General features: G+C 32.8%; 1 protein-coding gene across 1 annotated transcript; it reads left to right on the top strand.

The window, feature by feature from the left end:
* Positions 1-5232: 5232 nt before the first annotated feature.
* On the top strand, positions 5233-7302 carry LOC101214461 (ubiquinol oxidase, mitochondrial). Its single transcript, XM_004137116.3, has 4 exons — positions 5233-5681; positions 5988-6116; positions 6435-6923; positions 7039-7302. The coding sequence occupies exons 1-4, from the start codon at positions 5319-5321 to the stop codon at positions 7096-7098; spliced, it is 1041 nt and encodes a 346-aa protein (XP_004137164.1). The 5' UTR covers positions 5233-5318; the 3' UTR covers positions 7099-7302.
* The last annotated feature ends 6470 nt before the right edge of the window (positions 7303-13772 follow it).

The following is a 13772-nucleotide window of genomic DNA, read 5'->3' as shown; positions in this document are numbered from 1 at the left end:
ACAACATATAGCAAATTCTATCACTGATAGTCATTGATATGTTATAGTGATAGAAGACTACTAGTGATAAAATCCAAAATTTTGATATAGCTGGTAAATATTTTAATTTATTTTGTTATTTTAAAGAATGTTCCTTAAAAATATTCTTTTAAAAAAATTGTCAAATGAAACGAGTTCAGGAATCAAAATTAAAAAAGAAACGAGAAATTATGGGAAAAAATATTAGGATAACTTGATTTCATGATTTTGTGTAAATTGTTGTCGAAAACTAATCATTTTGTAGAGTAGCTAAAGTTTAAGAAATTAAGATTTAAATAATTAATATCACAAACAAACTTATATAATATGATGGAGACTATACATATAAAGAAGGTAAATTTACGTAAATATAACAAAAGTAGTAAATATTTCCGACTTGTATAACAATTTAAGAAAAATTCGTGAAGCCTGATTATTTTTTCATAAATTATATATTTGTCGTTATTGGTTTTTATTATTGCGAGATGAATTTTCAATTCTCTTTCTTCTCTTCTTCTTTTCGATTTATTCACTTTCTTTTCGAGTTATTCACGTGTTGTTTTAGATATTTTTCCTCTTGAATATTATTTCTCATCTTCAACAATATTTTCCCTCATCTTCGACAATATTTTTCCTCTTGAATATTCTTTCTCTTCTTCCTCACCTTCGACAATATCAAAATCGTTTATATTTCTTTGTCAAGATTGTTGCAGTGAGTTTGTTTTCGGTAAGAGTTCTAAATACCATTTTTGTCTTGATTGTTTAGACGATTATAAAATTTCTTTAAGAATTATATATTTCATTATGAAGAATTTTTTGTTTTTGTTTGTGGTAAGAATTCTAAATTTTGTTTTTGTTTCAATTGTTTAGAAGATCTAAATATTACTATAAGAATTTTGTATTTCATTGTGAAAATCGATAGTTTGAAGTTTTTTCTGATCATTTACATTAAGCTACACAATTTTTTTCTGATAAATTGAAGAAATACAAGTTATTATAGCCTTTTAGGTAGAATAATTGGATCAAAACGCATATTAATTGTGCAAAATACGTAGCTCCTAATCCAAATTCATAACTATTAGGAAATACATCTTACATAAGTCTCCAAGCCTTTTTTTAATATGATTTTCAAAGTTTTAATGGAGGATTATAGATAAAAGAAGAATAGTGAATCACAGAGGAATGCACACATGGATTACTCGAGAAGAACCTTGTCTGGCAAGTACAATCGCTATGTGAGAAACTACATCATCACGCTAGGAAGGTTCACTAAAACAGAAGAATGATAGTTGGAGTTGATGTGACGTGACAAGGCTGCAATCGACGCTGACATGATCAGAGAATAGAAGTTTCCTGCAGAAAGTTGACTATAAAAGGACTCCACCTCTACCCAGAAGAGTGTGCCTGAATGGGCCAAATCCTAGAGAGTGGTGGAAAGGAGTAGCCTTTCCGTCTTCTGTAAAGCATATTCTTCTTCTTCCTCTGTCAGTTTGTAAGTGAAATCTTAAAGTTAGAATAGAGAATATTCCACCATTTCCCTTCCACTAACTTGTAATATTTCTTTTCTCTACTTTCCATTTTTGTATTTCTTTGTAATATATGTTGTTCATATCGTACAGTGGTCTAAGGCTTACATTATTTAATATCTTACATGTTGATATCTTTTCAATCCAACATTCATTTACTGTCATCTGTCTATGTGTTATCTATAGTTTATGTCTGTGGTAAGTTCTTGATAAGAAGTTTAGCTTATAACATTTATCGCATTAGTTGAGCTATAATCATCACTTGACCAGTATATATTGTCAACTGCTCAAGAAAGTAAGTAACAAGGACATGGCTAAAACGCGTAGGGAGGAGTTTCAAGATAAAATCCACCTTCACGAGATAATTTTCATCACGTGTGTCTCAGAAGGAGACCAAATGTGGGTACTTGACGAGAGATTGTCACCCTTAAAAGAGAAGAACTATAAGTCTTGTAAGTAAATGTTTTTAGATAAATATCGCTTAACCAAAGTTTATCATTTGCATCTTAAGAGGTGAGCAAGTGTTGTGTTTAAAGCACTAAGAGGTGCTCACCTTAATCATAAACTAGTTGATTAAGCTCTATCATGTGAGGCTACCACATGGCTTAATCGCCTAATAACGCGGAGACTTTCCTTCACCATTTCTTCACAGAAGTTAGTTCACTTATTCACCTCTTCTCCATTCGTATCTCTTTTTATAGATTCTCTAGTGTAGATAGTAGATTTAGCTTAGATTCATACATTTACTTTACTATATAGATATTTATTGTATACTTCTTACATGAAGAGTAAACCTTAGAACTGATATCAATTTTATGTGTTTGACCTTGGATTACCCAGGAAACTTATTGTTTCACTTACACTTGGACAAACAATAGGTAAACTTGTATTACGCGAGGATTTAGTAATTATGCAAGGAGCAGAGACATAATGAGCATCTCACATGCATTAACCATGTCTCACCATGTAAAAGGCATGCAATATGAATCCCACTCACCATGTAAAAGGCTTGCAATATGAATCCCACTTGTATATCTTAATCGCGTAAGTCTGTAACTTAAACTAGAATACCAGATACATGAGACTAAATCTGAAACTCACAATTTACTAATATCAATACGATCTGTAAGACCCATTTTTTTAAATTTGAGTATAAGAAGTAAAATTCGACTAAGTCTTAAAGAAGTTGGCGTTTGAGTAAATCCGCAAAAAGGATTAAGCGATAAAATCTTTTATGGTTAAGAATAAATTCCGTGACTAAGAAGTTAATTTGCGAGGAATTTTTGTTGCAGTAGAATTTAAAAGTCTAAACGCTCTCAAAATAAATAAGTTATGAAGTTTTAACTAAAATGACTAGGCGTTTGGGTAGTCTTCGTGATAAGAACCAAGGGTTTCACAATGAAGAAGTCTGTGAGAAAGCCTTGAAGTTTAAGTTCGCGATAAGTGTTCTAAGCGAGTAAAAGTTGGCTAGTTTGCAAGAAAGGTTTCTTGTAGTAAAAATATAACCACGCGAGAGGTGTTAAGTGGTTAAAATTATTTGCGGTATGGGTTAGGCGAGAAGGTGTGGCGAAGAAAATGTCAAATTTGATTTGACAAGGGTTAACGTGTAAGATTAAGAAGTTAAGCATGACTGAGTTGAGTATTAAATTTATATGTTTAAAGTTTTAAGCATGAGCTGGAAAACTGAGAAGAGTTTAAGCATGACTAAGATAGTTTAAAGACTCTATAAATAGAGGACTTGGTCATTAAGTAAGCATAAAAGATTTTAGTAAAATGTTGATGTTTGTCTTTGGCGAGAAGAAGAAAAACAAAGTGTTAAGTATGACAATTTGTTCCGCGAGAAGGCTCCACAAGAATAGAAGGAAGATGAGGATTTTTGTTAAAGTGTGGTGAGTGGTTTTCTTCTTAAAAGTTTTGTGATTCTGCTTTACTATTTTGAAAGATGATTTCGAATGAGAAAATGTTTCAAAAAGAGATTTCTATGTAAAGCTTATATTTGTTCAGCATGATTTATAATATTAAAACTTGATTTGATGATTACGATTTCAATGCTATGAAATGTTTTTCAAACCATTAGTTGATTCCTTGAGATGATGCTAACTTTTATGTGCACATAAAAAATCAAGGCCACCATGGAGTGTACGGACTACATGGTGATAATAAGAAGTTGGCTTATGTGTTGAAAAAAGCGCATAAAGCTTAACATCGCATAAAGCTTAACAGTCTGAATAACAAGAACAAATCAGTCTGAATAACAAGAACAAATCTGTATGTTCTCGAATGTTGTTGATACAGTAGTCAAACGCGAGATAATGAGACCAAACGTAGAGAACGATTCGAGATCCTTGGTGAAAGGAATAACTACTAACTAATGTGTGTATATGTAAATTTGTTATGTTATAAATGTGTTTGTTAAGCATAAATAAAGGTTTATGCAAGATGAAGTGATTTGATGTAATTGATGTGAATGAAAAAAATATTAAAAAAAGGGTTTCATACAACCTTACTAAGTCTACTAGACTTGCGTTTTAAAAATATCATCTTCCAAAATTAGGCGTTTAGGCCAACAATTGCTTCAAAGATAGATGGCGTTGGATCCATTAGCTCAACCTACAATAACAATGAGGAAAACATTATAGCAATTATTGCTTGTTGGGCTATTTGGAATGACAAAAAAAACCTATGACTTCAAAAACCTATCCCAAACCCAAATAACAAATAGGAGGAATCTTTAGAGATTGTAATGAAAAAGTTAGTAAAGTCGCAGCATACTCAAAGAATCAGGATTATTCTCCCTTAGAGCATTAGCGAGAATTCTTACGATAATAAAAGGAATCATAACTCATTCATGTCCAAACTTAATGGTTGAATTAGATATGTTTAGAAGTCCTTAACTTAACTTAATGTGAGGTTGAGCAGGCATGGATAAGTGGATGAAAGCACTATCAAAGAATTTCAAATAAATTTCAATTATATTTTGTGGTAGTACTAGTAATTGGTCTCAAAATACGAAAGTGGATTGTAAACCAATTGTGGAAAAGGACATCAAGCAAATTATGAACAAAATAATGGTGTTTCAAAAATGAAAAAGAAAAAGAAAAGAAAGAAGAAGAAAGAAAAAGGAAGGAAAGTTGTGGACGGCTTGCTCAATCCGCCATATTATAGGAAAGGAAAGAAGGGTAAAGTGGCCTTATAAGAAAGGTCCTGGTCAAACAAGGCAACTAATTCACAACAGATCTCAAACCTGACCCAAAATTAAAATAAATTCCGTGTATTTCGGATCACCACTCATATATCCGAATGGGTCCCAAAAACAAAGCATCGGACGGTGAATATGGAAAGATGGTACTTGACCTCTGACCTAAAATCCATAAATCTCATTTGACTAGAAAACCACACGATAACTTTCCTAAACAGCCGCCAACCCAGAGATAATTATTATTACAAAAGAAAAGTTGTTATTCGCAATACTCCCCTGTTTCTCGGGCCATTATAAATTCTTTCTTTCTTGCTCCCCAAGAATTGGACCTACCGGAACCTTCTGGAAGCTCGACGTCTAACGAGAGGCGTCTAAATATTGCTTCAGCCCCAAGCAAGGGTCATCATCACCGAACTTACATTTATGGTTGCACTGAAATCGCGAAGCACTTGATCATAATCCTTTGTCGGTTACTGTCAACCAATTACTTATAACGGGTTGCTCATTTGCTTTCATGGCCAATACGAGGGTAATTCACATCAACCAATTTGGTCCATTTGTTTTCATTTCTAGACATGAATCGGATTGTGATTAGGAGTTTTCTCAGGGGTTTGCTTCATAGCCGCAACTTTGGCTCCGTCGCCGGTGTTCCCGGTGGCGCTCGTATGCAGCTTACTTTCGCCGCGGTGGCATCGCCGGGAACGAGGCACCAGTCCTTGTCGGATGGTGGATTCCAGTGGAGAAGGTTCTTGACTTCGTCGAAGGCGGTGGCGGAGGAACAGGGGAAGGTTAAATTAGAACAAGGGGTAAAGGATATTGAGAATAATCAGGAGAAGGAAAAAGAGAAGGATAATGCTCTGGTTTCTAGTTATTGGGGGATTTACAGGCCGAAGATTACTAGGGAAGATGGATCTGAATGGCCTTGGAATTGCTTCATGGTATGAATCCGGTCTTCGTTTTATCTGCCTTTTTCATTTGTCTGTTTTGTTGACTTAAGTGAGAGCTTCAGATTTGGATGCTGTACTCTTGCCCGTCTACTGTTTGTTGAAATGTTCCCTTGCTTTCGGCTTTAAATTTTGTATCTTTTTTGTGGGGTAGCTCGATGTTCTTTTAAGTTTGCCTGATCTGGCTTTGGGAAATGCGATTAAACTTTACAATCCATAAGAATGGAATTTCTGCAACTGTTGTTTTTCTTTTATCTTTAATAAGTTGTGGTTCTGAATAAACTATTGTTGTATATGCAGCCATGGGAGACTTACAGAGCGGATTTGTCCATAGATCTTGGAAAGCACCATCAGCCCAAAACTTTTCTGGACAAAGTCGCTTACCGAGTTGTGAAGCTTCTTCGGATCCCAACAGATATCTTCTTCCAGGTGGGTTATCTGATTTGTTCCTTCAGGTCCCCTGAATTGCAATACTGAATTCTGAGTGATACAATTAATTTTGTGAACCCTTCTTACAAATGAGTCTAAAGGTGGAAAATTCCTCTGCTTCATTGCAATGGGTTTGCCTTCTCTTTCCTGTAGGATTAATGTTTAGTATTCCTAGTAACTTTTCAATACAAGTTTAAGACATAGTTTTAAAAGTCCCTAACAGTGTAGGATTTGAACATGTCTATTGTTATGGCCCTTAGAATAGCTTCACCTTAATGTGCGAGTCTTTGTTTACGTTGTCTAGAATTTATTGTGCAGAGACGCTACGGTTGTCGAGCAGTGATGCTCGAGACGGTGGCAGCAGTGCCGGGAATGGTTGGAGGGATGCTGCTGCATCTGAAGTCTCTGAGGAAGTTTCAGCACAGTGGGGGGTGGATTAAGGCCCTGCTTGAAGAAGCAGAGAATGAGAGAATGCATCTAATGACCATGATTGAGCTTGTGCAGCCGAAGTGGTACGAGCGGTTGCTTGTGATCACAGTGCAGGGAGTCTTTTTCAATGCCTTCTTTGTGCTCTACTTGATGTCCCCCAAATTGGCTCATAGAATTGTTGGCTATTTGGAAGAGGAAGCGATCCATTCTTACACCGAGTACCTGAAGGATATTAACGAAGGAAAAATTGAGAACGTTCCTGCTCCCGCCATTGCCATCGACTACTGGAGGCTACCTAAGGATGCAAGGCTGAAGGATGTTATCACAGTCATTCGCGCCGATGAGGCACATCACCGTGATGTCAACCATTTTGCTTCTGTTAGTAACTATGCCACGAACGATCCTATCATGTCAATGTAGTATACTGTAGATTCATTGATTTTACAAAATGTTGTATTAAATGGGATGGCTTTTTTTTTCTTTGTGTGTGCAGGACATTCATTTTCAAGGGAAGGAATTGAGAGAATCAGCAGCTCCTCTGGGATATCACTGAATTCATCTTCTTTTCTTTTCTTTTATTTTTTTTATTTGTTTTCGGATTATAGTATAGTATAGTACCTTGGTTTTGTGTTGTTGAGGTGTACAAGTGGAAACGGTTTAACTTGGTCTCAATTTTTAGTATGTGTCGTAATTTGTACAGTTTTCCTCTTGAAAATTACGTCCAATAAAGTCGGGCTTCATAAGTTTACTTGGCATAGTCTTATGATTCTTTGGTTATATGATTATTTATCATTTCTTTGGTTATATGATTATTAATCCTTGCTAACAAGTATTTGGCATTTCCCCTTTTTTACATAGTGTCATTATGCTCTTTCTTTGTATATAAGAAAATCTCACAGGGACAGAGTGATTGTTGAGAAGTGATTGAGAAAAGTGATCATGGTCAGAGATGTCTCGGGGGCGAGGTCGGAGATGCCACTCTTCGTCCCTTCTTCCTATCAGGTTTCTTTTTTTTAAGTTTAATCACATTTTTAGTTTGATCACATTTTTCAATCAAATATTATTAATTTTTTATTTAAAATAATTAAACTATTAAAACATATATTTAGAAATATATCTATAAAATTAAAAAATTTATTCGAATCAAACCATCAATTCATACCTATTCTAACAGAACATTCAATTACATCACATTTTTTTTAAGTACAACATTAGATAAATATTTATATTTATATTTAATTATATTTTTGTTTGGATAATTATATATATTTATATTTAATTATATTTTTGTTCGAGTCGGGAATATATTCTCCATCCTCGATTCTACGTTGCCAATGGAGAAAAATATTTTTCCACTTTCCCTCCATTTTTCATTTCTAGTCATGCTTGAGACAAGTTTTTGCATCTAATTGGTATTTTTCACCATGATTAAGAAAGTTGGTGATTATGCGTGTATACACCGGCAGATTTAATATAAGCCCAGGGGAGGCTCGAGCCTCCCTCAACTTTATTGTCTTTATATAATATTTATAAACAAAACTAACTAATGTTTAATATTTGTAGGTAGTTTAGTAGTAACTACGCTTATATACATGAAAATCATAAAAATTATCTCCATATCAGTGTGTAAGTTTTTTTAGGTAAAATCAAAAGTATATTATTATCGAGATATTTGAAAAATTATTTTCACTTATAATATGTATAATATTCTTATTTTTAAGGTAAATCAGCATAAATTCGTCATTAGTTTTATCGAGAAATGGAACTCGAAGAGCACTGTTTTTTAATACAAAAATTATGAAATTGGGAGATGAAGGCTTTATATTATTTAAGAGGAAAAGTGACGTCAGAAACTACTATTCTTATATTTTTAGAAACATTGTAATCAAACTTTGGTAAGCATAGATCAAATACAGAGCTTTTGAGCAGAATCACTTTATTGAATGGTAATAGAAGGCAATAAAAAATGTCCTTGCTCAGATTAATAATAGAAAAAGCAAACAAAAACAGATTGAAGATGAAAATAATGGAGGTCTGAAAACCCCATAGCTAACACAGATATTTGAAAGAAAAAAGGTTTAATATATTTAGATCTAAAAAAATATTAAATTTATCCACACAGCTAATTGGAAGAATGGTGTATTTTTCAATAAAAAATGACGAAAGTAGGGTTGTATAAAAAAAAATCTGAGAACAATGTTGTCCTAGAAAATATTTATGTATATATAGATATATAAATAAATAAATAAGTTTTCAAATTTCTGTCTTGTCTTCTCAAAATTTTTTTTTCTTATTCTTCAAAATAATACATTCCACCCTGGAACTCCAAATATTTTGATTCCTAAGAAATTAGAAATCAACAACTCACTCAAATTCTTTTTTTATTTAATTTTATGTGGACAACTCACTCAACTTGAAATACCAGCCAGAGAAAATGGTGACAATGGAAGATGTGAAAAAAAGTATAAGATAAAAAATTACTAAAATGAGAGAGAGAGGAGAGAGAGGAGAGAGGTATACAGGTCATGGGCGGCGGCTGCTGGAGAGAAAAGAAAAAAAGAGAGGGAAAAGATTGTAAGAATAGTGAGGTGGGAGTTGGTTTGGTGTACACACAAATAGAATGTGGTGGCACGTGAAACGTAAATCAACCTCACCGAACTAAATCCAATACACAAATTTCATATATTTAAAAATTATATTTTAAATTAAACACACAAATTTCATATATTTAACTTATCAAATTGTCTTAGATTTCATAAAACAATTTACCTTAATAATAAATACGACGTTCATTTTTAACATTTTTTAAGTATACTTTACGTTTCTATAAAGACAGATGATGGGAATGTCACACACAACCCGTAGATGAGTGCAAATAACAATTAAAAATACGAAGTATCGGAAACAGAAAATAACAATTAAGGTTTTTACCAATTTTAGTTCTGTTTTATAGTAGAAAATTACAATGAACATAGTTTTAGGTTTCTCTTCGTCTACGTTTAAAATACTAACTTTAACTTTTATTCTTTTTAATAGTGATTTATATACTTTCAAAATATTTATTTAGTCATTTTGCAATAATTATTGGGTAAAAGATTTTTATACTATTATATGTTGAATGTAATTATGATTATGAGGACGGTATAGGATATTATAATATTTATGGGTCGGTCCATTGTCTTCATACATGAATGTCGGCCCATCAACTTCTTACATACATGGACACGGACGTGACCATGGAGAACATAAAGAATATATGTACTATAAAACATCTGCAAATGTATCAGATTGACAAGAGTACAACTAAGAACCAGAGAACCAAAAGGAGCCAGAACAATATGGAGCTCAGAATTGACAAAGACAATCAGCTAGAAATCGATGACCTCCGGGTTGTGAACACATTGGTTTTCTTTTATCTTTTAAATGAATGTAATTTGATTATTAAAAAATATTTTACCTTACAATTAATTTTTTTTAACTATGAGTCATTATTAACAAAAATGGTTCAATAATCATATTTAATCATATTTTTTAATAATTAAAAATACAATTATAAATTTTGAGTGACAAATGAATGAAAGATGAAAATACATCATCTATAAAAGAATTGAATTTGAATAGGGTTTGATTTAAAAAAACAAAAATCTCTAATTATTTAATTATTTAAATTTTCATAAAAGTATTAAAAAAAAAAAGGCAAACGAAGAGAGAACATGCAAGGAGGGAGGAAGACAATAACCAAACTTAAATTTTCACAAAAGTATTAAAAATAAAAAGAAGACAAAGGTCGTGGGTTCAACCGAAGATCTTGGATTGAGAAGAAAAATCTAAAACATTTTGGTAAATATTTTTAAAACTACAATATTTCGATAAATATTTTCAAATGGGACAATATCTATCTAAACTTTCTTTCCAATTGCTATACCACATGAATCACGAGGATGTAATCTTAGACACTCTAGTGGCCCTCATCCTGTAATACGACACTCGTTATAGCTAAAATAATGAGATGGAGTTTGAGACACCTCGGTAGTCCTTATTTGATTAAATTGTCCCAGTGATAAGAAAGTAAGAATCTATTAAATACCTTTATCAAGAAACCTCTCTGCATACGAAATATTCTATGAGGAGTTGCTATATATTGTATAATTATTATAGGTATAGTCTAAATCATTATAGGTGTAGTCTAAAACATGTTAAATCATTCTCATCTTAAATACTTTGGAAACTTAACTTAAACATACTTGCTTGTAAATCTCATGGTGTGAAATCAAAATTTCAAATAAAGTACATGTTTTAATATCTCTTTGCATAGACATAACTTGATCAAACACATTTGCTTTCAAACATACTTACCATAACATTTCAGAAACTTAGTTTAGCTTAAACTCATGCTTTGGAAATACTTTGTAAATCGGTACTTAAACATTCATTCAACAAGTCCTGCTTTAAATCATTTGATAATAAATCATGTTTAGAAAATCCACTTAAAATCATTTTGTCACTCGTAGCAATAGTAACTCAGTCCCACGATTTATAAGCTTGTCCAATCTCCTCTTGGCCTGAAAAATAGAAAATAGATTCATTTAATCCCTCTTCGAACAAGAAATAAACCAAAATCTTACTTTACAAATCCAAAGAACACAATCGAGAGAGCCCAACCACCTTCAAACTTTAACCTTGTCTTCTTCTTCAAGCCGAGACTCTACCCTTTTTAGCTCTTCTTTGCCTGAAAACTTCTTTGTGCAAACCAAACGTTTTGATAAAACTTTTTCAATTGATTTTGCCAAGTGAAAAAGAAATACATCTCTTTTAAGTTCACCCAATTAATTTGTTTTCAGCATGCTTGACCATTTTGACACCTTCTCTAGTCAAAATTTAATTGCTTACATGCTTAACACCTCCAGCTTGTCGAAATTTAACTTAAACATGTAAAGGACATGTGGATTCTTGGTCCAAACACAGTCTGAGTTCTTCCCGAGATCTCAAATAATTCCTTTTCTGACTCCACTCATGGCTAGCACAAACCTGAAATAGCCTTGAGATCTTTCCCATTTCCTTCTTTATCTTAAATCATGGCCAGACTCATCCCCGAGATGGCCCAAGATCTCTTTAGACTTGCTTCTCTACATTCAATCTCGTTCGAACTTGGCTTTAAGATTGCTTGAGAACTCTACAATTTTTTCTTTTCTTCAAATCTCGGTTTAACAAGCACCAAGATTACTCTTTTGTCTTAATCTTGCTCGTGATTCCACATAAATTGTCCGAGATTCTTACCTGAATTGCATTTTTCCTTTCCTCTCGATCGATCAAGACTGAGTTTAAGCACTTCTGTCTCAAGATTCCTTTTTCAAAGTACTTTACTTCGGCTACCCACACAAGATTTGACTGCCTACCTATGTCTAAAATGCCTAATACTCAAGTCCTTGACACTTCAGTCATATTTTTCTCTTTTCCAAAACTATGACATACCTTCAATGACACTTTTAAATCTCTTTTTAAGAACCTAACTTCAAACAATACTCATCCTTTCAAGCTTTTTCAAAAGACTTAAGCTTCTTTTGGGTTCAGGGTTTACAACTTATCTCCCCCGTAAGAAATTTTGTTCTTGAAATTTCAAACAACCCTTACTCAAACATTCTATATAATTGAAAATAAATAAACATATTCAATTAAATAACTTACCAATGATGACATATGATGTCTCTTCCACTTATTGATGTTCTAAGGCATACATCTTTCCTTATTGCCGTGGTTTACCCACAACTCCTTTTTACTTGACATCACTTGTGTTCCTTCTTCCTCCGTTATGGTTGCTTTTGGTTGGTTAACCATTTGTACGTTTACTCAAATTATTTTCAAGAGATTAGATTTAGTATGTTTATGGTGAAGTGTTGTCGGAGAAAGAAGGCAAGAGAGGACTTCAAGGAAGATCGTGGACATCAAAGCAATGAATGACAAAATGATTTTAGAAATGAATTCTAAACCTGTTTCTTAAGTTTTATTCAAATATGCTTTGTGTTATTTTGATTGTGAAATGAAATTGATTTATTATGTTGAATATCCAAAGCATGAGCTTAAGCAAATCTAAGTTTTTGAATTGTTTGATAAATATGTTTATGAGCAAAGTTGCTTTAACAAAGTGATATTTATGCAAAGCAGTGTTAAAGTTTGATACTTGATTTAAAATTGTGATTTCAAAGCAAGAGATTTATGAGCAAGGATGTTTGAGTTAAAATTTGAAAGTATTTAAGATCATAAGAATGATTTAGCACGTTTTAGACTATACGTATAATGATTCTATGATATAGCAACCCATTGAGGGGATAATCATGGAAATTTGTATGTTCTCGGATGCAGTTGATACAATAGTCAAATGCGAGATAATAGACTAAGCGTAGAGAATGATTCAGGATCCTTGGTGAAAGGAATAACTATTAACTAATTTGTTTTTATGTAAAATTGTTATGTTATAAATGTGTTTGTTAAGCATAAAAAAAAGGTTTATACGAGATGAAATGATTTGATGTTATTTATGCGAAATAGTGTTTATGAAAAGGTATTGCGAAAAAGATTTCATCAAACCTCACTAAGTCTTTTAGGCTTACGTTTTAAGAATCTCATCTTCTAGGATCATAGGCCAAGTAGAGAAAAAAGTTGGAGGATTTGCGGCGAGCTGACTTCAGACGTTTTGAAAATAGTTAAACATTGGTTATCTGGTCAAAATGTTGTAATTATGTATCAAAAGTCTGTTATTAATAAAGTATACGTTTTGGTAGATATTTATTATACTTGGTGTTTAGGTTGACCACCGTTGCGTTTTGAGTTTTGTTGATAGTATAAAAGGAGTTGAGAATAAGATTTTGCGATAAGAAATTTTCAAGGTTGTAACAAGCTCGCATCCTATTCCTACTACTTCGGCATTATCGTTAGAGTATGGTTTGGGCTGTGACATCATTAGAGGAGAACTGATATTTAAGGACTAAATGTAACCCAGGGATCAAAAGGTAATTTGACCCAGCTGGTGTTACGAACACTCGTGAATGACTAACTTACTGTTATTGGTCTATATCTATGGACACATAAATATATCTACAGTGAGAATAGTTCAGTTGTGAGTATTTAGTGGAGTGTACATAGTTAACAAATATTGATTAATGTGATTAATGAGTTTAGCCAATTAATTTCATATCGTTGTAGCTTCTGATCTGTAGGTCTATTAGGTCC

The sequence above is a fragment of the Cucumis sativus genome, chromosome 4, assembly GCF_000004075.3.
Source record: "Cucumis sativus cultivar 9930 chromosome 4, Cucumber_9930_V3, whole genome shotgun sequence".
NCBI classification, from domain to species: Eukaryota; Viridiplantae; Streptophyta; class Magnoliopsida; order Cucurbitales; family Cucurbitaceae; genus Cucumis; species Cucumis sativus.
The sequence above is the reverse complement of the archived record's forward strand: the minus strand, read 5'-3'. Positions and strand labels throughout refer to the sequence as shown.

Coding starts and splice junctions, on each gene's coding strand:
- LOC101214461 (XM_004137116.3), top strand. CDS start 5,319: ATGAATCGGATTGTGATTAGGAGTTTTCTCAGGGGTTTGCTTCATAGC. Junction 6,117..6,434: donor CAACAGATATCTTCTTCCAG/GTGGGTTATCTG, acceptor TTTATTGTGCAG/AGACGCTACGGTTGTCGAGC. Junction 6,924..7,038: donor ATGTCAACCATTTTGCTTCT/GTTAGTAACTAT, acceptor TTGTGTGTGCAG/GACATTCATTTTCAAGGGAA.